We start from the raw sequence: 24,267 nt of genomic DNA on the forward strand, positions 1-24,267 counted from the left end.
CGGAGCCGCCCCGGCGCGCAGCTCCCCGCGGCGTGCGCAGCGCCGAGCACCGCGAGCTCTGCGGGGGGGGGACGAGGGCTGAGAAAGCCGGGGCCCCGGGGCGGCTTCTGCGCTGGGTGCTGCTGCAATAGCACGCTCCTGCGCCGGGCGTTCTTGCGACGCGCATCGCTGCGGTCCGTGCGCCCGCGATGCACCTTTCCGCCGCGCGCAGCCAGGAGCTCTGCTCCGCGTACAGCGCGACGGCTCCATCGCCCCGCAGAAACGCTCCGCGCGCCTCCCCAGTTTTGATTACCTGCTTCGCCTGCCACAGGCTGGAACTCACGCAGCCCTCGCGTATGGACCCGGCCCTTTGGAAGAGCCTCCCTGAAGGTGCTGACCTCAGGGTTGCTCTGCCTTGTGCAGGGCATGCGGAGGAGGTTTGGATGTGATCAGCATCTGTCCAAACTTTGGCTCCTGCAGGTGACTGGGGACCACGAGGGCGGCAGGACTGGCAGCACGGGGCTGTGAAACTGCTTGCTGTTCCCCCATGTGCCCCGTGCGTGGGGCAGCAGCACTGCGGGCTCTGTGCATCGTCCTGCACTAACAGTCCTGGGGCCCGGGCAGGTCTGTGCCCCTGGTGGCTGGGCCTCTGCAGACAGACGGCCCTCCGGAAATCCGGGTGCTTTCCCAAGCGACACAACGACCCCTCGACACAGGCATCCAACCACTGCAAGCACACGGGGGGTACAGCACACCCCAAGCTCTGTCAGTGATTTCCCGCTCTGGATTAGTTTGCTGATCCTCAAACAAATGCAATCTCCCCTTGTGCTCCGAGCCTCCCTGATCCCAGCTTTACTGCACAATGGCAGCACTCGGAGTTCGGGGCCTGATCAGCAGCAGGCTGCACAAAGGGAGCTGCGCGTAGTGGCAAGGAGCACAAAGCAGAATTGCAAAACCAGACAGGAGGCATTTTACAACAACCCTGGGACCTTGCCAAGCTGCRCGCACACCCCTTGAAGCTTCTGGAGTCTCCCACAGCCCTAGCAACACCCAGTGCCGCAGCAGAGTGCAACCAACCCCTACGCATTGCCCAACGCCGGCCCCTCCTTGCCTCTGAGGCTGCAGCCCTCCATCCAGGTAACCTCGGCTCTGGCGCCAGCAGTCAGATCTGTTGTTCTCTCTGCTGGTGCCTTGCTGGGCTGGCGCCATGCCCCAAACACCCTGGGGCACATCAGGGTCCTGTATGAGCAGAGTCCCTAAAACAGGAGTTGGGCAACATGTTAGCAGGTTCTCAGGGCTGTGGCAAACTAAAGAGTTGAGCTTGAGTGCAATCGGGAGAGCAAAGAAAGGCATTCCCGGGAGCAGCACCACTTGGAGGCACCCGCTGGCAGGGATGGGGTGCTCTAGCACAGGCCTCAGAGCGCGCTATTTACTCCTCAAAACCCCCGTGAAGTACAAGTAGATTCAATCCTTCACCCTCGACCAACATCACATAAACACGCTCTGTGCTGACAAAAGCAAGGGGGTGCTTCTCCCCACGTCTCCCCGGCAGCCAGACAGGCCCCATGGCACCCCCAGACGCAGGCTGGGTACGTGGGGGAGCCCCATGCAGGCAGGCTGCACCCTGAGACCAGCAGCTCACTCCCTGTGGCCATCAGGCTCATCACTACATGTTTATGAGATCTGGGCACGAGATGCAGCCGGCAGCCAAGTCGCGCTTCGCACGTTCTCCAGAAGTGGAGGAAGAACGGAGCGATAATAAGGGCGGGCGGCAATGAGTGCTGGCAGCATGCAGGGACAGCCCAGGGGGCCCGGCCACCACCTTCGCCGCTGGCTCCCGACCCTGGTGCCTGCTCTCCCCAGGGCCCAGCTCGCCTGTCCTGCCCCCCGCAAGCAGGGAAGCTGCTTTTCACAGGCCTGTGGGGAGCTAGTCTTTCGGCTAGCCTCAGTGGATAGCTAGCGTCTGCTTGCTTTTGGGAGATCAACATCGCCATCTTGTGATGGATGGAAACCCTGGCAGCAGGCTGAGCACCCCTGTGCACCCGCTACCCCACACGCGGGCACTGCAGCCTGGGGTGCTGCGCTTTTCCTTCCCTGCCGAGCTGGGGGCTTCAGGGCCTCCACTGCAGGGGCGTCTTCATCAGGGAGGGCCCCCCACCCGGGTTTTGCCTCTCCAGATGGAGCCATGCAGGGCCTGGCCCAGCAGGACAGGCTGGGGCCACCCTGCCCTCACTGGCATCCCGGGAGGAAGGCRAAGCCCCCCGACCCTGCTGCCAGCCCAGGCAGATGTGAGAGCAGCTGGGCTGGAGCCACCTACCCCAGGCTGCCAGGAGGGCAGGCAGCATATGCAGCCAAGTGGAGCAGGGCTGGCATCTCTCCCAGCAGCATTGCCAAGAAGCAGGAGATGCTGGTCCTGGGCCCGTGCTGGCCTCCCATGGCCTCATAAGCTTGGATCCCCGTGCTGGATTGAAGGATGCTTTTCCCTCATATGAACATCTCTCTCTGCTTTGGTCCAGTGCTGATCTGTATCCAAGGAGAAGTTCACTTCTCGCTCTTCTCTCCCCTGCTTCCTACTGGAATTTGGGGCTGAGAGCTTTAATAAGGAATCCATACTTGAGCACACAAAAGCCACCTCTCGCCTTCATCAGTCCTGTCCTCTCTGCTCACAACCTCCCAAAGTAGTGAGAAATCTTAACAACCCTGCGAAGCACAGGCAGAGCTGGTGCACTGCCAGACAGGCTCTACTCAGAGCTCCCCTTTCTGTCCCCACCACTGGAGAAAACCAGACTGGGGYGGCTCAGCACAGGCACCAGCTACCAGTGGGGTCTCAGTAAAAAAAAGTTCAGCCTCTGACCTGAACCTCTGGACCCAGCATTCGGGAGGATTTGGGCCTATCTCAGCCCAGAGCATCCAGAGTGATGCTCTCCCTCAAACTCCTATGAAGAAGCCCAACACGGATTATGTCCCAAAACAGAGGAGAAATGGCCAGACTTTTTCCTTAGCAGTGTCTTTATTCTTACATGTTAACACTAGGCACGGAGGACATCCAAACACTATGACAAAAGGCCTGTTTAACACAGCCCACACGCCAGGCCTGAGTCACATTGCCACACACAGACCAAAAAATGAATGGAAAACAAGGAACACAGAGCTTGGATCTCCTGGGAGAGAGGGATGGGACTGGCCTGGTGAATGCGTCCGCCAGGTGAGAGAACCAACCCTTGAAGGCTTCCCAGAGCCAGCAGGGATAGAGAATAACCTGAAATGTGGGTCTAAGGGATCCCTCCGGATACATCTTTGAGTGAGCAGGCTGGGAAGGAGGCTATATATTAGGCCTACCTAGGTGGCAAGATTGCAGGTCGAGGGCTTATGCTTTACCACTGGGAATAGCTCGCGTATCTGGGGTACCCCTTAGCTGGGGGGTCGGGGGGCCACTTGCATATAACCCATTAGCTGCCAAGCATCTGCACCATAAGGAAAGCCCTATCTCTGCCACTCAGCAGGCACCGGGGTCAGGTGCACACTGCACACGCAACGCCCGCACTGCGCAGCCCTTCGCGTCCTCCTTCACATGCTCCTCTTCAGCCTCAGGGCGTTGTCCAGGGCGACCAGTTGGCGCAAGAAACCCCGATTGGGGATGATACCGCGGTGGTCCTTGACCGTCTTTATGGCTTCTACCAGGGGCATGTGGTGGCGGATCATGAGGTAGGCGAGGACCAAGGTGGCCGACCTGCTCACCCCAACAGCACAGTGCACAAGGATTCTTCCTGGGGGGTGGAGGGAAACAGAGTGGCTGTGTCACAGCAGGCCAAATGTCCCAATTTCAGAAAAAAACCTATTCAGAATCTAACTATTTGCCATGGTACATCCTGGAGCTGTGGCTCAGGTGTGCTGCCCTCCTGGGTTAGACATTGGGCCTTGGTGAGACTATGACTCTGTGATGCACTGAGGTCCCTCGGCAAGGGGTATCTGTGCATCATCGTCTTTCAAAACAACCTAAACAGGACCAGTCACAGCCAAGGACACTGGCTGGGACTGCAACCTGGGAGGCCAGCGCCCTGACCTAGCCTAATTCCTCTTTGGAAGAGGCGATCCTATGCAGGAAACACCACCCAGGCTAGAAATCCTTTTTTTCCCTTGTATGTTTAACAACAAGGATTTCAAACCAGCTTCCCACCTGCCCAGGTGAGTTTCTTCCCCCCCTGCTCCCCACTTCTCTCCTAGTCGTCTCTGCCACCAACCTTCATTCAGCGCCTGGTGGATGAAGTCAGCTGCAGGATAGAAGTAGGGGCTCATGTCAAAGGAAGGCGAGTCATGGGCCTCAATGCCCAGGTAGCGGATGCCCGTGCCCTCGTAGTACTCAGCACCTCCTCTCCATTTGCTGTGCGAGGCGTTGAGGATGTGGGTGATCCGCAGGTGAGCCAGCTCGCGCCGGTTAGCTGCTATATCTCTGCAAGGAAGGAGGAAAGTGCAGAAGGTGAAGAACAGATGCATAAGTTTAGCAAAAAGGTTCCTGGTTTAACTGATGGTGTATCAGAGACCCCTCACACTGCACAGTGATGGCACTGCTTTAACCACAGGCCTAACATCTGTCTCAAATTCAGAGACAAAGCCGGTTATCACCCAAGAAACTTAGCTTTCATTAAAGAAATGTTTCCAAGGACAGTTCAAGGGCTGTCCTAGGCACACATTTATGGCTGAGAAACCACGGGGGCAAAGGAAAAATGCCACAGATTCTTGAATTTTAAGTCAGTCTCATGGTCCCTGTCTCCTGGGGTTGGCTGCAGAACAGCCACCCACCCTACCAAAGAGCACTCCAAATGCTCCCTACAGCAGTGCTACTGTCCATCCTCCTCCTCCTCTCCATATCAAATCCATCATGTCCTGCCTTGCCTCACATCCTTTTCTCCCCCTCACACTTCCCATCCTTCCTCTCCCAGATTTCCCAATTTCACACATCCCTGAACGCCCAAGTTCAGGCCCATATGACACATACTGATCTCCCAGGTAGAGTCCTGGCCAGACCTCATCAGCATGATTACAGGCAGTCTTTCCTGTGTACAGCAACCTTTCAAGCTCGAAGACGCTGAGGATGGGGTGGTTGTTGCGCTCTTCCCGTGAGCCCCGGCTCGGTGACCTGGTGCCATTCCTGGAGAACCTGGACAGGAAAGCCATTGGAGCTGCCGAGACCCACAAGGCATACCTGTGGGTTCGCGAAGGCCGGAGAGTGGCCTGGAGGTCGCTTCTGCTGCTGCTGCCACCCACGGTCCTGTCACGGAAACAGTGGAGATCCCATTAGAAGAACTGGGGACCTCTCATTCCATCCCCTGTGTAGAAATACTGGCCCAAAGCAGCCAAGTCTGATCTTCTTGATGAGGTGGCCATGTAAAGCCAGCTACCCAATCATTCCCAGTGCAAAAAAGAGTATCACCTATACTCCCTTCCAAGAAGCAACAGGAAGAAGTTTATGATGCCAGGGCTGGTGAGTCAATCTGGAGAGGCAGCCAGATTGCTGAGTCTCCGTGGGCTGAGGTACTGTTGCAGCCTCATGTCTTTGGGTTGAGGCCATATTGGCAAGAGATGCTTTATACAGGACCACCTTCCTTCTGAGCTGGCTCGGGGGCTCTGCCTGCCAGCATGACAATGCCAGCTCAAGAGCTGATGCTGCCAACCTGCGATCAGAAGCGATGAAAGGCAGCCAGGGCTCTGGGCAAGACACCAGGATTGGGGAGGAGAGGAAAAACCCCAAACAGGTGGAGGATTCCACGCGGCACCCTGAGGAGCCTGGCCAGGACCCAGCCTCCCACAGACCAGGCAGAAAAGTCTGCAGGGAGGGAGCAGCTGGATTAACCCCCCAAGTACAGCAGTCCTCCTGCTGCATTTAAACATCTAGGACTGGGTTGGGGTGGGAAGAGTTAATTTCAGGGGATGAGAAAGCTCCTTTTGCAGAGCAGATCCTTTAGGATGCAGTTCTGCTCTCAAACCTTTAGATCATCCTGATACTTGTTACCCATCTGCAGGAAACCTCCCTGGACGGTCTTACCCATGCAGAGCAGTAACTCAGCCCTGCAGGCAAACGTTAGTCACAGCCGCCTTTTTTGCTTGCTTGCTGCTGCCCCTCTAACTGGCACTGACTGAAGCCCCCCCAGATGAGAATATAACTCTCCCTCTCCAGCCACCACACTGCTGCCCTGAGCTGCCTTGGAGGGGCTGGGAACCTGTCCAAGGGGCATCCCATCGCAATCCTCTCCTCAGCAGCAGCTCAGCACCAGCCGCTTGTCTTTGGGGCTCGGGAGAAGGCAATGCAATGACCTTGGACTGGCCAGGCTGGATCAGAGCGCTGGTCTGTCTGCTTTGACATTTTGCCTAAGGCACCGGCCAGCAGCCAACAGTACAGAAAGAAGAAGCCTCTAGCCACCTTCTTGGCAGTGCACAAAGGAGGAAAACATTGCAAGGGCATGGAGGAACTCAGAGGGAGTCCAGAGGCCCACAGATGCCTCTCTCCCTGCTCCCTGTTGCAGATGGGCCAGCTCCGACCCTGCCTTTGGCGCACCGGGGTGCAGCACAGGAGCGGGCTGCGCTGCCAGGACTGCTCGCAGCTGGCACTCAGCTTAACACACGCTTCCCCAGCATGGGGCACCGGTCAGGTCTGACCCTGACACATCGCCCCTGCCCTGATGAATTTTGGATTCTTTAATGCTGGGAATTAAGACTTGGCAAACTGCACCTGGAAAAGACATTCAGCGTGACAGAGTGACAGGGCCCTGCAAATGGAGCAGGCCCTTAAACCTTGTGTGACCTTGGCTGCAGCCGAGCCAAATGCCACCAGCTCCACAATGCCCTGGGCAACTTTAGGAAGCAAATAGCAGAGGGGTCTGAAAAACACCGAATCATCGGTGTGAGGCTATAACTAGCCTAATAGCAAACCCTCTTATTGCTACGGCCGGCTAGTACAATAGCAAACCACACCTATTCTGGGATGCAGCTCTAGAAATCTCAGGCATGAAGCTGCCCTCCAGCATTCCACCCCACAACACCCCGCCACGCCAGCGCCCAGAAAGCTCTGCAAGGGAAGAGAAACCACCCCATGCCCAGGACCTCAGAAGAGGTCCCAAAGCACTCCTGGCACTTAAACCCCTCGGAGGCATCAGCTGCACCCCCCGCTGGGCGGCCGAGCCCWGGGGCTTGCACCCCACTCTCCCACRCACACTGCCGGCTGCCTCTTGAGCCCCTGCCAGTCGTGCCATGCTCGGAGGGAGGGAAGAGAGAAACAGCCGGAGCCTGCCTAGACACACAGAGCGAGCTCTGAAGAAGCACTGCTGAACAAGCGCAGGCTGCTCAACCCCACACATTCTGCAGAGACAGACAGACAGACACGCAGGAGGAAGGAGACGCCCACCCGTTACTCTACCTTTGTGAGGGCTGTGATTTCTCGGCTCAAACTGAGTGTTGTAGTCAGATCCAGTCGGCCATGTCTTCCTGCTGCTGCTGCTGCCGCCGTGGAAAGGCTGATGTATGAACATCTATTTTAAGCCATGACATGTCCAGAGGCAGGTTTGTTTATATCATGCCGTGCATGGATGGATACAGGGGGAAAGAGGGAGATGGACACAAATACAGAGATCACATACAGGCATGCACAGACATGCATATACATTCACATTACTACGCAGACAAATAAACAACAGCCACAATAACATCAAAATTCTCCTGCTGGCTTTGCTCTCACTTCTCCTCCCCCAGCAAACCAAAAGCCACAGGCACACAGAGAAAGAGAGAAGAAAAAGCCAATAAAGTGGTACTTATGACATGATTACCTATATTGCAAGTCTGCAGCTGTCTCCAGAGGATGCTCCTTCATTTCTTTTTTTATAGTTGACCTTGTCCAGCCCCCTTGCTAGGGTCTGTTTGGCAGAGCCAGGGCTTGGTGATATTTTCTTCATTTGCTAATAAGCCTTTGTGAGGAGCTGGGGGGACTTAAAACTATTCACAAATTCATGTCTAAGGGAATACTTTTACCTGGAAAAAAAAAGAAAAAAAGAGGAAACACTCAAAAGATTGAAGCTTTTTGTTTTGACATATTCTAAATGACACCACTCATTTCAGAAATGCTGAAATATTTCAGTTAAATATTTTCCAGGCAGAAATTTTTCCTTTTCCCTTTGAAGTGCTGTCTTTCAATTTAAAAGTTTGRCTCAAATTAGAAAGGAATGTTCAGTGGGAAAAATAACTGAGGAAGAATCAAAAAAATGCTGTTCCAGGCCAAACAACATATTCTAAGAAGATCCAAAATGACATTTACGGCATTCCCTCCCTCACTCCTCTTTGACTAAAAATTGTGAAATTTGCCTGTTTTGTTTTTAGCTGAACCTGTGACCAGCCCTGGATGCAACCCCAGAAGCTTCAAGGACGAACTCACCATTACCAGACACCCATCCTCTCCCATCTGCACCAGAGTACATATATGCAATGAGGTTTAGCCGGGCATTTTCAACACGTGCCACTGACAGCACAGGTCCCAGGAGCGCAACCTCAAAGCAGCTCACRCCTTTCAGTAGGTCACAGACCTTGTTTTTTCCCCCCCCGCCCCCCACTTTGGTGCATAGCTAAATGATAGGACAATGTTGTCAGAGCAGCTGTGGTAGAGGCTAAGAGCATATATGGGTTCAACTGGCTTTGGACACACACCACCTCCAGGCACAGATAGACAGAGCTAACAGATACAGCCCAGCTGCCTGGCCAGGAGCCACCTTTCACCTCCTAGCATGGGCTCTAAAAGCTTCTGCCCTCAAGAAATCCTACCCTGCAGCCAGCTGCCTCTGCTCCCAGGCGGCAAGGAGCAGTCACTGATCCCACCCTTTGGCTCCCATTCAAAGTGTGAGAATTGGCACCCAGAGACCTGATTTATTTTCCCCTCCGCAGTTTGTTCCAGCTCCTCCATGCCCAGGCTCCTGGGGTGCACAGACGACAGTGAGGGAGAGATATACCAGGAGGCCTTGGGAGAGCAAGCTGACCTTGCTCACTGAACTAACCGTACTTCTGCTGTGTGATGCTGCCAGCTTGGGAAAAGCCTGTCCTTTGTCCTGAATAAGGGTTTTGATTCCACTTACCTGCAGAAAGGTTGAACTTTTCACTTCTGCCTGGCAGCACTCCTCCAGCTCCTGGCAAATGATGTAAAGGTAAGTTTGCATTTTCACAGCTCTGTGAGACACCTTCAGTGTGGGCAAGCAGCGGCCCTCTCCCTTTCTGCACCAAGGAAGCATGCTCTCAGTAGCCTGCAATGTACTTCTAAACAGAAGTGCCTCCAACCCCCATCAAAAAAGGTTAAAACTGAATCCAAAAAAATCTACATGGAAAAATCAGGTGGATAAATGGTTTGGCAGAGTGTTGCTTGCAGGGAACTTGCTGGTCATTTAAACAGAGAATTAGTGGTTCATATGTTTTTATACCAATAATAATAATAATCAAAATGCTTTGTAAAACAGCCTGAAGTTCCCAGCAAAGCCAGTGACTGCTTCTTAGATAATGAAATCTCAGGCACTTTGAAATGCCTGGACAGCTGCATCAAGGAAAAGTGTTAGCAATCTGTTTTTATAAGGGAAGTTTCTCAGACAAAACAGACCTCTCTGCCTCACCTCCTCTCCCTGTTTTCCATAAACATCATTGCTGTAGCAGAGACTGATTCACTCCCTTGCTCCCTGGTAGGATTTATCAGCTTGGTGCATTGCTTCTGAAGCTCCTGTCCTTAAAGGCAAGGAGCAGCTCAGAGCAGTGGAACTGGGCTGCAGGCTCGGTGGGGGCACAAATACCATTAGGGGTTTGCTGTGACTTTCCCATATGTCTTGCTCAGTTTCCCCAGCTCCCTTTATCACTCCAGGGTGAAAATTCTGTCTCTCATGTGTTTTGCCCCGGAGGGCTCTGAGAAGCAAGAATCATTCTGAGAACTAATCATCAAGGCAGGGAGAGAGAATTTAAAAGACAAACACGAAAGAAACATCAGAAGGCCCTTTTCTTCCTCCTCTCCCCAAGTCACATCTTAGTTCTTTCCCTCTCTCCTGCYAGCAGTGACTCTCAAAGCTGCTCTCTCTGGGAAGCATCCAGCTGCCAGGACTGGCCACGAAGACACCCAGCAACCTCACTTTCCACGGAGCTTTGTCGCTCTGTGATGCCTGAGCCCAGTAACTGAGCAGGGCCACCTGGTCCTTAGCAGATAAAGATTATGTGGGAGCATAGCCACAGGAGAGGTAGGGCCCAGGTTCCCCCTGGTCATGGGCACTGCTGTAGAGCACCATGTAGGGCTGGATTGTTTTTAATGATAGTGCCGACACAGATTTGCTGCACCCCGACTGGCAGAAGTCCCTGCTGCGGAGGGTGTGCTGCTGTTACAAGAGGGGCGGGATGCTGGCAGAGGCGGCTCTGGCATCCCTGCATCTCAGCTATTGTCAAGAACTGCTGTGCACAGCAGGCCCGCGGCAGCGAGGATGGAGCAGCTGTTTTCAGCTCAATTAGCGATGGAATCTGCTCCCAGCAGAATAACCAGGGAACACGTTGCTCCCAGCTCTCCTCCCTTCTCCTAAAGTGAGCTCGGAGCAGGCAGAAATCAGGATTAGGGGTCTGCAAAACCCACAAGTGAGCTGAAGATAAAAGGGCAGCTTGGAAGAGTTCACAGATCCAACCACTGGAGGCTGCTCTGGTTATACATAAATCACTACTCTGCATTGTCAAACATGGAAAACTCAACACAAGGAAATAAAGGGCAGGGGCTAGAGAGTATCAGAGCTGCTGTTTCCTAGCTTTATACTCCACATGCATGCAAATTCACTATGGTTTTCACAGCCCTGTTTTAAAGATCAGAGATCAATCACTTCATGCCCTAAATGCTGCATGTCCAAAAGCCACCTGGAAGGCACAGTCACCAGACTTTATTATACTCAGTCATAAACAGAAAGAATTTATGTATTTCATCCAACATGTACCACTTGATAGACCCACTGAAGAGGGGGGTGACAGAAGGAGGGAGTGCAGAGGGCACAGAGAGCTGTAGCATAACAAGGTAAAATTAAGCTTGCTCTAAGTTAAGAGTCAGGGTGGCCTTGTCGAAGKGGGTAGTGCAGGGTCAAAGAGCAGCATTATGGCAGCATACTAAAAGGGATTTGAGAAAGCATGATTTACATGGCACTGAAACAGCCCAGGAGCAATTGCACGCTCAGCTGAGGGGGCAGTAATTACCAGCTGAGGGGAGGTAAATCCACCACTCAGACTGTGTTGCAGGCACTTCTCTAACCGCAGCTTGAAGAAAGCTTTACAGAGGGGGCATCTGTTGCAGGCTGCCTCAGAAAGTATCATAGAAAAGAGATCTGCAAAGGCCTTTAAGAGCTCATGTAGCAAGTCAGTCCAAGGCAGGATCAACTCTATCAAAGCAAAGAAGTAATAAAGAGTAATCTTCACTCTCCTCTTGCCTGTATTTAGGTCAGGGATAAGGGTTTCTTCTGGGGCTCCATACATGCTCTAGCTGTCTGGAAGGAAATTGCAAAACTCAAGGTTACTACCTTTCCAGGAGCTCTCCCAAATCCAACCCACACTCCCCAGCCTCTCCATTCTCAGCACCTCTGGGACTGCAGGTTGGTGCTATTAAATCCTTCCCCTCACCCCCCAAATAAAAAATGTGCTTCCCTGTAAGAAATGTGATCGAAGGTAATAAACCCTTGGAAAGGAGGATGTGCGAGTAACACAACCCCTCTGTGCCAATTCCGGGAGCGACAGCCAGAAGAGAAGTTAAAGCCTAGTCACTTGGCTGTATTGATTCACTGCTAGAGGGGGCYGCTTGAGTCCTGGTAATGCTGAGATATTTTCCATTAAAAGAAAGAAAGAGGAAAAAAGAGAGAGAAGAGAAGGAGAGAACAGGCAGAGTYATTGTCCAACAGCTGTAAAACCCACAGAGCCTCAATTTGTGAGGAAGCAGCCCTTGTCCAGGCAGAAAGACAGCTGCTTGCTTTGTTGCAAACTTGCAGTGTTTATGATTACTTAGCRGGGAGAGTCTGAATTGCTTGTGGACACGTTTTGCCTGTCATCCACTGTCTTGATAATGTCAGTAGAAGCCTAGGATAGATTTCAGTTGCTAGAATGCTAAGAGGGAAAAAAAAAAAGAAAAAAACAGCTGAAAAAACAAGTTGCTGGCAAAATATGCTGTGAAATCCTGATGCTTTCTGTCTAACCGTTCACTTCAGCTTGTCACATCTTGTTAGCAGAGCAGGCTGGGGCACAGTCCAAAGCTGCTTGAAGCCGGTGGGAGGTTTGCTGTTGACCTGATACACTTTGAGTTTAAACACTCAGAAAGATGCCAAATGGAAGAGAACTTTCCACACCTACTCTGGAAAGGAGCAGAGCTAAGACGTTCATGATGCCCATTAGCAGGCAATCTGAGCTACTGGCACATTTTAAAGGCTAATCTTAAAATGAAGGGCACATCCATCTTGCATAGCAAAGTGATCCTCAAAACAGAGCTAATCAACACTAGAAATCAGTACCTCAAAGGCAGAGGCTTGGGAACACAGTGTAGGTCCATCTGCACAGGTCTGCTCTTCAACTAACTACCACCTCTGCACAGTGCTGCTCAAAGCCACAYGAGCAAAGCTGCACGCTCCCACAGCTGAGGGCTGCTGATCTGTGTGACACCTCTGCCTCCAGAAGCTCATAAACTTCACTCTTGCAAATCCAAAATGCTTAGGAAAATCTGCTTTGGGGAAAAAAAAAGGAGTTACATCTGCAATCAGGGTAGAAACTGGGGCCAGATCACTAGGAGATTTGTACCGACTTCAGAGAGGCCAGGACCTGTCTGTGATTATTTCTCCTCTTCAGTGTTTTTTGGACCAAGAACTAATCATTATGAACATGGACAGGCAACAGCATTGCCTTTTTAAGGCCTGTAGCTACTATTAACACAATACATTTCTATTCACTGCAACTATGGTACTAAGCACCTCAGCAGCACAGCTATAATTTCCAAAGCAGCAAGAGCAATTCAGGAGCTCAAATACAAAGTCAGCAAGAGTTGGGTGCCTAATTCCTTTCAATCTTCTTTGTAACTCCTAGCCTTAGGGCTTTGAGGAAGTGGCTGGTTTGATTTGATGAAGGAAAAAGCTGTTCCATTAGCAGGTCTGATGTTTGAGAGTTTTCTTTCAGTCTGTGATGAATCCCAGCACCTTCTACCAGACCACACTTGCTGCTAGATCATATTTTCCCTTCAGTGACATTATGTCTTAAACAGGCTTTCATTGTAATAACATTTGCAGTAATGAAATCACCCAGCTGTACGGTCTTATTTTAACAGCAAAAATATCTGAGTTGGCTACAAAGGGAGATTTAAATGTCACAGAGAATGTGCTGTATGTGTCCATCAAAAGAYAAGGTTTCTCTTTGTTGGGGAATGGAGACGCAATGGTGACTGCTGGGCATTTGGAGCACAAAGGCTCACCGCGGTTCCTTGAATGGGAAATGAGGAGGCTTGTGGGGAGCGGGATATGGTACAAGGGAGAAATGGCTAAAACAGAGAGCTTTTAAGATCCCACACCTGTTATAGGGTTCCTAAAGATATAACAATGGCAATGCACTAAGCTTGCAAGCTAAACGAAGCAAAATCAGCTCTTGTCTTGCCTTCCAAGTTCAGGGTTTGCTCTCTAACGGCAGCTGGTGGTAGAGAAGGCAGGAAGCGAGAGGAAAGGATCTCTGAGCTGGGTGAGACTGACCTTAGCAATGGTGACAGCTTGTCACAGGCCTTGGTGATTCAACACAGTTAAGGCATATTAACTTCAATATCCAAAGGCCCAGAAGAGAGTGGCATAGCTAGAGTTCACATTCAGCCTTTTCAGGGCTCCCTAACTCAAACAGCCAGCAACTTTTTACAGCTGTGTCACGTGAGACATGTCTCTACTGTCCATTTTGAGCAAAGCTGGAACCCAGGCACTCTGGATCTGTAGCAAGTTACCTTAATCATGAGAATGTAAAGTCCAACTATGATCTTTGTCTTCCTTCTACAATTCAACCAGGTGGATGCCCCTGAAGTCAATGTCTTAACACCCACATGAAACCAGCACAAGATAGACCAGAATCCACATGGGAACTTCATACRCACAGAGGAATTTTTGGCTTATTGTCAAATGAAAAACGTCAGTAGGGAAAAAAATTACACGGGGTCAACCCCAAATGAACAATTTAAGCTAACAAACTGCAATAAAATGTTTTGCCATTCCTAAATTGTTCATTTTCTTAGAACAAATGTAGGCACATTGTGTTTCCCCAGCAGATGGAAATTGTTTTTTGTTGCATGCACTCAAAATTATTTGGGCCCGATTTGCTTCAGCTGATTAGACCCCAAACTGATGTTTTCAAATTAGATTGCCAGAAATACTACTTCTTTGGAAAACTGGGCTCCTTAATTTCATAGTATGGGAATCATTTCCTGCTTATCCCTAGGAAAGCTGTAATTTGATTTACTCCAATAAAAAGATTAAAAATTCCCAGTTCCATCAAAGCCAGCTGTAGAACTCTCAACATCTTAAAGACAAGATTTTTATCATTACACTTAGTTCCTCTGTGTGTAGAAACAGCTCTCTCAATGACTTGAAGGGTTACACTGGAAACCATTACATTTTGCTGCTGGCTGTTAATGGTAACATGACTTGTACCTCCAACCTGGCTTTCCATCTGCTACCAGCAGAGACAGTAATGTTACAGTCGACATGGAAAATACTCATGTTTCAAGGAGAGGATAGTAATAATGAAAGAAGGAAAACATTAGAGCTGATAATTTAGTCTGAGAAAGGGCATATCATATCATCTGATACGCCATGTAGGAAGGCTATGAAAGGAATAACCTTTCCATTGCAGGAATGTTTGATGCAACGGGAAGAGGGACCAATTTCCACCTTTRTTTTTTGTATAAATGTTAATTTTAGCAGGAGAACTAAAGGTCATGAAGGACAAAAGACTGGGAGGTGGTAAAAAACAAGCCTCCTCCTCCCTCCCCAAAGACCTGACAGTCTGAGCTGCTTTGCCTAATGGAAACAGGCAGCAAAGAACAGTTTTGGTTTTAATAATTCTAATTATTCCACAGTATTGTGAAATAAATTAGAAACCCAAATGAAATCAGTGTCCCATGGCACTAGGAAATGTACAGTCACAGAAYGCAGGTATCTAAATCTATTCCGAGTTCTGTCTTGCATAGACAAGACAAAATAATGGAAAATACGCTGAGGAACAGGAGAGAAGATTAAAGCACAGACTTCTGCACAGTGACTGGTGCAAAGTCATGCAGGAAGCTGGAGCAAAAGCAGGCCCCAAACCCAACCCCCTGCACACCACTCCCATACCCTACCTTTGTTTTTCTCATCTTTTCTTTAAGTGATGAAGATCTTTCCCTGTTTCCCTCTCTGCCTTTTTCCTGAGGGATATGGAGCTATGATTCCTTGCCCTGGAAGTTACAACAGCTGTGAGTCTTTCAGGAACGTTGTGCCTTGGGAGCTGGGGAACGCCGAGGGACTGGGCACTTAATGGGCTGCAAAATCCATGAAGATTTGACGCAGCCAGAACATGAATCCCTGATGCTCCCACAGGGGCGTCCATGAGACTCCACTGCAGACACTGCCTCACTGGACGGACCTGATGGCAAGCACAGGGAAGAAACTCACTTTTATTTACAGCAGAGGAGCAGGAAATCCCCAGGCTTTTCTATAAGGGGCAGCTTTAACCCTGGGCACAGCATTCAAAGATCCAGAAGTCTTTAACAGTTATTCATGAAGCAGGTGAGCAGGAAGACCGTTCAYACAGTCACATATGAGAGCTAAGTACCAAAAATAGCCTTTCTCACAGAGGCAGCAGTTTATCAGTATCCTCGTCCATCATGTTGAAGCATGAAAGGCCAAATAAATGACCCTGCTACTGGCTGCTATTATTCCAGGACTGCACACAGGAAGGAAAATGCCTTGAAAGAAGCTGGCAGAGCCTGGGGCTGGGAGCCGAGGCCACAGCCCACCCTCCATAAAGCACTGGGACTAGAGGGAGACGACAGCAGGTAAATAAATGCATCCGGGGAGGCCAACCTGGCGAGGAGAGCGTTCCTAATGTGCAGCAGCTCTCAGCTGATTTATTCTGCCCACAGGTAGGAGGTGGGATGAAGGTCTTTCTCCAGCTCCACAGCATGCTTCTCACTGAAAGCAGTGCTGACCTAGCCTCAGCAGACTGCTGTCTCCCCACACAGACATCAGGAGAGCTGGTGTTTAAGAAAAAAACCCTTTCCATTTTTCTCAGTAAAACAACAACATAGAATTAGTGGCATCTGTTTGACTGTGGTCCTTCCCATTCTGCCAAGGGGCAATTTTACCTACCACCATCCATCCCTCCTTTCTCAGACAGTCCCGGAGCCATGGCAGAAATCCAGAGAACAGCCATTCCTGCAGGGCCTGCCTTTATCTCCTCAACACACCCGGCAGGTATTCATGGGAATGCTCTTACAGCTGAGGCTGATGGTGCCTCAGCAAGGGAGGATGAGCCACCTGTGGCATGTGTTCAAACGATTCCCCAGGGGAAGAAGGATAACAGCAAGTGCTGCCATCCCCATCATTAAAATACAGAGACCATGACACAGACACTGTGGGAAAAATCCACAAAGATCATTTGCAGGTTCCTAAGTGCTACCAGGTGACTTACAAAGGGGAACTATCTCACTCTTTGGCCAGTGCCTAAAGGACCCCTGCTCTGTAAAAGCGCCTCCCCTGCATATGCACAAGCAGCTGCCTAGAGCTGTGTTGTTTGCACTCTGTTGGATAGTTCCTGTGTGCTTTGGGCAGTACCGTTTGAGCGCTGCAATGTCCATCTATCTCTGTGTTTCTCGCTTTCAGTGATTTACACCGTCACATGGAAGCCTGAGGCAGAACAGGAAATTAAAGCAGATTTCCCAGTGTGACCCAATCTTTGAATCCCTCTTCACCTCACCAGTGGGCTTACACAGACTCGCAGGGATAAAGCTAAATCGGTGTGTGGCACTGCTTGCAGTATTCTCCCTGCCTTGCCTCCAGCTCTTTATACAGGATAAGAAAAGATTTTCAGCTACACACACACACACACACACACCCTGAACTGTGGCATCCTGATCTTTACCAAATTATTTAAACACAAGGCTTTCCTGGCCACAGTCTAAGTGTGTAAAAGACTGGTGCTGCACTGCACCCCACCACAGACTATACGGTTGTTGTCTGCCAACAGGGGTACGGCACTGTACTTTCAAAACACCTCTGCCTTTTTCAGAGAGGGAGCAGGAGGAAGAAACAACCCTCCCAATTTTGCTGTGATTTCTATCTCCCATTGACTCAATACGTGACCAAAGCCATTACCATCTGGCACCTGTTTAGCGACTGGTGGGAGAAAATTCCCCCACGCCAGGCTTGAAAAAAGACCTATTAGGACCATCTTGTCTGTCCCCTTGGCCAGCACAAGATTGCTCTGCACAGTCTGTTTCCTAGTGCTCAATCCAGATCATACTTAAAGGAGTGAATAATGTTTTTCCTCTGTGTGAGACAAAAATGTCTCCATCCAGGTCTGAACTGTCCCTCAGCAACACATAAGTGTGCCTGTGAACTGTCGAATAAGCCACAGCCTCTGCCTGGGCTATGTATAAACATAAGAATAATCCTCACTTATATACAGGTTCACTTCTAGTATTTTGGTAGTGATAGCCTGCTTAAAGGGAGAGTCAGASCAGGGTCAGAAGGCCTGGCTTCATATGACAATTGCCTCTCCTATTTGCAGGATTATATGTCCATTTTATATGCACTACCACACAGCAGTGCATACGGGATCCAGACAAGGACAGGGTCTTCTTGAGCTATGTGCTATACATGTACAGTGGGAGACAGTTCCTCTCCCTAAAAATTTGAATATCAGTAGCCAAGAGAGAATAGAGAGGCAGTATTTCTGTTTTACAGATAGGGAACTAAGACATGAAGAGATTAAATGATTTGCACCATCCATGTAAGAAATCTGACATAATTAAGGAAGAAAGCCAGCTCTCCTGAGTCGAAGCCCTTACCTACGAAGACATCCTTGTCAGTCACCTAGCCACCTGACTRCGAGCATCCGATACGGCAGTGCAGGCCAGCATTTTAGTGGCATCCTCTGCTCTAACACGGGGTTGAAGAGCTGAAGCTTTGCATCATGTAGCCCCATTCCCGGCTTTACTGCCGTCACACTCTGACAGGTATTTTATGAGCCTGGGGACCCAACTCCTTCTGTTCATTTCAAAAACACTTTGCTGAGCAAACGGAGGCAAGGGGTGAGCAGAGCCGGTGCATCTCCCAGGCAAAGCTTCTTTTGGGTTGAATCTTTTGTTCTTTTTCCTCATTGCTTTTGCTGGCTTTGGTGATCTTTCTTCATAAGTTTCCAAAAAGTGACAAGGGCAATTTATTATGTGCGCACAAGGCCTTGGGAATCTCCTGGAGACATATCATTCCTGCTATTATCCTCCTCACATGAGGAGCGGTTGTTCTTGTCAAGCTCGCTCGCTTCCTCCCTTGCAAAGAGAAGAAAGGATGCTGGGGATTTTTCATTAATCATTTTTATGCCGAGAGCTGCAGCTCCCGTCTGCATTCTGATCACTTCTGATCTCTGCCACCATTTTTCATGGTAGCACTTATGAGGATTGTTTTATACTGCTGATTCGAGGCGCGTTAATGACCGACCATTCAGTGTCCACAGCAAAGCCTTAAATTTAATGTACACTCCAGTGGGGAAAATCTATTACAGCTATACATTTTCTTTCTTGCTATTGTTCTTCAAGTAAGGTGCTAGTTGCAGAGAGTGGGAGGAATGGAGGGGGAAAGGGTGGCAGGAGGGATTTGGTTTATGGCGAAAAGGAGAGAGAAGCAAGTGGAGGTTTCTGCATTTGAGCTACAGCTAAGAGCTGTTGTGGGGTGAAAACTGGAATATCTGATCAAGGAACGGACAAGAGGGAAGGGAGAACACGGCCAGAACATAATGGTTTCAACTGATGGGAGCTCAGCATGCCCTAATTTCTGGTCCATGAGGTAAAGCAGCTGCTGACAATGTACCAAGGTCTCTGAGCCTCATCTTTGATGACTGCTCTTATTGCGCATTGGGACAGCACCAAGCACAGCGCGCTTCAGTCTCAGTCATGGTCTCTTTGCACAGATCTCTCAGTATAACAGAGCCAGTCCTCAAGGATCCACAAGATTGAAGCGGAATTAATTTGGTTCTGCTCAGTCTCTGATTTCCTGACTTCCCTGTGCATTCCCAGTCCCTAACTACCGCACTGATGAGTCCAATAGGTGGTTATTAATAATGACAAAAAGGTTTAACTTTTTCTGTCAGCAGAGCACCAAGYCCTTTAGAAAAGGCAGTGGTATCATGCAGCTTTCTCCAAGTTCCTCTCCAGAGAGTGGTGAAAATGTGCTATATCCAAAAATAACACTAAAACTGGACCTTGAATAAGTTGCTTCCTTTTGCTGTGCCTCTGGATGCCTCCCAGCCACTGTCTGTCTTGTGTGCTAATTTTATGCCTGAAACAGAACATCAGACCCTGATCTTGGCATCTGGGATCAATGCCCCTTCTTTAATGTGTGAGTACTGGCACCTCCATCCATGCAGAATTAATCTCAAATGTAATCTTGTCTTTTTACACGAGGGTCAGGAACTGGCTCTTACTCTGTGTGTGCATGACTGAATACAGAGTGTATTGCAATTCAGACCCTTTGACATCTCATTTTAATACAGTAAGAGTGAAACAGAAGCAAGAGACTAGAAGAGGCCTTCTGGACCATGAAGTTCAGCTCTTTGAGAAAAAATCCCATTCGTACCCATATCAAATTCTCTCTTAAAACCATTAGGCTTTCTCTCYCTGTGCCATTAGTCCAGGATTAGTCTTTTCAATGGTTAGAAATCTCTCTAATTTCCAGCCTAAGTTTATTCACAGTGAGGTTATACACATTTGTTCTTGTACTAAAAGTGTCCTTTGGCTTAAATAGCAACTCCAATGCTAACACTAATAGTTAATTATGAGCTCAGAGGGGCTGTTGCTGGGAACAAAAATAACCCTGGTAATAGCCCAATGTATTTAAGTTGGGGGATGGTAATAAATAACATCTTCAGGTTCATCTGCAATAAAATGGCATGTCCAAGAATCCAGGAGGGTGGAGAGATGCAGGAATGAGTGGAAAGTGGTGAGGCAGGCTCCTAGGGCAGCTGCTCAATGCAGGTGTGGTTGGACAAAGAAAAATGTGAGAAGGAAAGGAAAGAAACCTTATTCCCCAGTGTGGAGCAATTTACAGACAGCTGCTTGGTCCCCTAGGACCAGGCAGAGGCRGGGAGACAGAAAGACATTCTCGCTGCCTTTCAGGCTGGACCTACATCAAACTTGTTAATGTCAACAGGAGGGAAATTGAACCGAGCTTTGTTGTAACCCTAATGAATCCTTTGCCGATTACAGTAAATTTATTCTTTTGATTTCCCTTTCTCCCCCCAATCTTGTTTCATGTGTTTTTTTTTCTTTCTCCTTTTATTTTATGTTCCTTTTCTGACAGCTTCTTCTTTTTATTTCTCTCCAATTTAAAACACAGTTAAAAAGCTGTGGTTGATTCCAATTAAATACCCCCTTTGGGATTACTAGAACACACACACACACAGAGACCCCTCTTTGATTGTTTCCACGGCAACATATTTAAATATCTCATTCACGGTGTCCAAGTGAAGAGCTGAAGGATTTGGAGAAGCTTTTTCTTTTTCTACTCCCTCGCCTCCCTCCTCCCAGAAATTACTCATGCTATAGCAGTAACTGGTGTGATAAACATATTGCACTCGCCAAGCTTTGGCTAGAACTCAGAATATATCTGGAATACATATATATATTCCTGGAATTCCAGAGAAGGTGGAGAATTAAGCCAATAATATATGTCTTACAGTAGCCCAGAGCTATTGTAATTACATAGGAAAGGTGGAAATAATAGGAAAGTATTGTGTCAGTAACAAGCCAGGTCAAATTCTGCTGTTCTGTAAAATAGTGCATCTGCAAAGTAACTCTGTTGGGACTCACAGGGCTGCATTGGTGTGGAGGTGGTGTAAGAAAGAAGTGGAAAGCAGCTGATCTCTGATGATGTAACAACCAGAAATGAACAATGGCAAACTAAGGCAAGGAAACTCATCTGCTGAGATCTGCCCTTCCTCAGCACAGACGCAGGACCYGCTTTCCCACTTACACCTCTCACACTGTAATAGAGATGTATATTTGAGCTTTCTTGTGGGCTTATTTCTAAAACATTCTGCCRGGAGCAAGTTCAGAGCAGCTTCCCCAGTGAAAATAAGACCCTAATTTGGCAATATGTAGTCAAGGTACCCCTCTGAAAGGTGGGGGAAGAAACTGGAGCCTGCCTCTTCACTTGGCAGTGGGCAACGCAAGTTCCAGGTCCTGATTCTGTCCCTGCTTACCCTTGTGTGTGCCAGATTTGCACTGAAACCAGCGAGAATCCAGATGAACAACTGTTYCTTCAAATGCAGGTTCAAGGGAAGTAAAGAAAGTTTCCTTCTCCTTTTCAGCAAAGAGGTCACAGTGTTGAAATGCAGACCCATACTGAGTGACTGGGTTACCAGAAAGCCACTGGAAAGACTCAGGACGTAAAATACCTGGCCTGAGGTTTCCAGCACAGTCTCAGCAATTCTGGGAGGAGCTGATTCAGAAACACCCGTTAGTGCCAGAAGATCACTCTTTCACTGTTAACCGAGTTCTTACAGAACACAAAACTATAGTGACTTTTCTGACTGAAAATTTTCCAGTGTCCTGTCATACATTTCCGTAGGAAGTGCTTGAATTTTCCTTTTGTCTGTTGGCTCAGCAATGTGTTCTGCGTGTGCACACAGGCTGCTGTGTCCTCCTCCTGCCTGTATCCCAAGGACTGCAATTCATACACACTGCAAAGCCAGTACCTCAACATTCATGCTGTGCAAGGAGGTCGGTCTGCGAGTAGTCTTCCTGTCACCTTCTTCTGCAAGGTCCTTGAGAGGCTGGACCACTGCAGCTGCTATCAGAGGAGCTGGCATGGTTTTAGCCTTTCAGCGTTCCTGCTATCTTTTGGATGGGGAGCAAAGCTCAAGCATATCTCTGTGGTTGTGTGCAGGGCTGCGTATTTCTGAGGTTGGCGCAGTCCTGTGTGAGTTCATGTAATGGCATATTGATGTGTGTAATAACATATGTTTATGTTAGCACATGTACCTGTTCACACTTACGTACACAGTGGCCACAGTGACATGGTTGTTGCAGCTCCAGCACTGCCAGATGAAGGGATAGATTTCACTGTGTCTCACAAAAGACCAAGCATGTTAATAGCTGTGGCGTGCATGTGTCACCTATCCACACACATGCAGACGAGTGTGTAGCCCTGGATCTGCAGTTTGTGTATGTACCTGGGCATGAGCAATCTATAAACCTGCCCTTAAACATAGGTGAGAGCAGGCTGGGAGGAAATCACAACACCTGCTGCGCCCTTGACATTTTCCCCCTTCCTTCTACGCTTAAGAAGCTGACTCCATTGTGAACCGTTTGCTTTGAAGCTGTTAAATATTAGTTCTACTTTTAAAAAGGTAGTATTTTGTTTTTAAGTGTTCTATCTCCAAGGAGGGGAAAAAAAAACCAAAAGCAAAAGCACACGAGCCAAATCATCACTGCAGTAATGAGAGGAGGTCTCCTGCAAGGCACTCATTTTACCTGCTGTTCTTTTCCCTTTCTGGTGCTTTGTGTTCACTCACTTCTTGACTACAAGAAACAGTGTTTCTGGCTGAGTTTTCCACACCCACACAATTGGCCAAATTTAGGGTATGAAAATTTATAATGCAGAGAGGCTGTTTTATGTGTGGCCAATATGATTCCTGATTGCTTTTGAGCATTTCACATAGCAGACAAGGCCTCTGTCTGTCTGTCACTTATAAGCCATTTTTCTTTCAGAAACAAATAGCTGATATAAACACAGAATTTTCTTTTCAGAGGGAAAATATCCGACCCCTTTGGGCTTGGTCAGGCAGACTGGCATTCTTTGCAACTACAGGCCTGTGTTTCTTAATCCATGAGGGGTTACAAAACAGCGTGGGCTCTGGGGCTGTCTTCAAAGAGCAGGGAAGGGAATAATCAAGTTAAGGGACGTGTGATCTGGTTGTTAAAACAGTTCAGTAACCAACATGAGCTTTTTAGTGACCTGGTCTCTTACTTTGATTCCTTAATGGGAACAAAACAGCTCTGAAGCGCTTTCCCTCCTGGGCTTGTTCCAAATCCCAYTGAAGTCAATGCATCAGAACCTAGGACTCCCTGTAGCCACTGCTGATTTAACAGAGTGCATTTGCAGTTTTCATTTTTCCTTGTTCTTCTTGTCTTGGAAGCAGTGAGGAAAGAACAACTTTCAAACAGAGCTGGCCAGACTCCTTGGAGATTAGGGTTTTGCAAGACTTCTAAATTAATCTAGGGTGGTGTAGCAGTATTGCCTTGTTTTGCTATTTTATCATGGGGCTCAGCTCTGACGTTTTTCTTAAAATTTCAGTAGCTGAATCATGACAAGAACATAATTTCAACTTTTCTTAGAAAAAGAGAGACTGAATGACAAAAGCTTGAAAACACGAAATAAAAGCAACTTGAAGAATCAGAAATCAGAAGGCAAACATGACGTATTATAACAGTTAAACTTGTGACTTTTTTAAAAAAGACCAAGATATTTCTGGATGAGACTCATAATTTCTCAATGCTTGGGAGAGGCCACAGAGACTTGCGAAATGGTTCTAATCTGTAAATATTTTATTCCTGTGACTAAAGTTCATGTGATTTATGCACACACTACACCATGTTCTAGTACAAGGACTGAATAATAAATGAACATATTGGAAACTTTCTCAATGCGCGTATGTGTGTGTAGCTGACTATGAGAAGTGAGATGTTGGTGAGAGAAAGAAAGAAGTCTGGTGGCTCATCACAGATCTACTCAGGGAACTCTGCAAAGACAAACGTTTTGTGCAACTTTCCCCTTTGCCTGTTGTATTCCATTTCTGGGCTGTCATTTCAGCAACRTTTTTAACAAATGAAAAACTTCTGTGGAGTCAATAGTAATTATAGGAATTTATCACAATTGCCAATCAAGGTGTGTTGGAGAGACTCATCTTTCTTGTTTAAATTAGCTTTCACTGCACACAAACCACGAGTCATCTTCAGGAAATCAATTGCAGGAAAATTACTGCTTTCATGGTGTGACA

The 24,267-nt window shown here is 48.6% G+C and overlaps 1 protein-coding gene across 1 annotated transcript; it reads right to left on the bottom strand.

Annotated features, from left to right (window-relative positions):
* Nucleotides 1-2,973: 2,973 nt before the first annotated feature.
* Nucleotides 2,974-7,641, bottom strand: DUSP26 (dual specificity phosphatase 26). Its single transcript, XM_026064464.1, has 4 exons — nucleotides 7,391-7,641; nucleotides 4,976-5,248; nucleotides 4,221-4,429; nucleotides 2,974-3,746 (listed from the first exon to the last, which is right to left on the bottom strand). The coding sequence occupies exons 2-4, from the start codon at nucleotides 5,152-5,154 to the stop codon at nucleotides 3,547-3,549; spliced, it is 588 nt and encodes a 195-aa protein (XP_025920249.1). The 5' UTR covers nucleotides 5,155-5,248; nucleotides 7,391-7,641; the 3' UTR covers nucleotides 2,974-3,546.
* Nucleotides 7,642-24,267: the final 16,626 nt, after the last annotated feature.

The sequence above is a fragment of the Apteryx rowi genome, unplaced genomic scaffold (assembly GCF_003343035.1).
Source record: "Apteryx rowi isolate R43461 unplaced genomic scaffold, aptRow1 scaffold_217, whole genome shotgun sequence".
Lineage (NCBI taxonomy): Eukaryota > Metazoa > Chordata > Aves > Apterygiformes > Apterygidae > Apteryx > Apteryx rowi.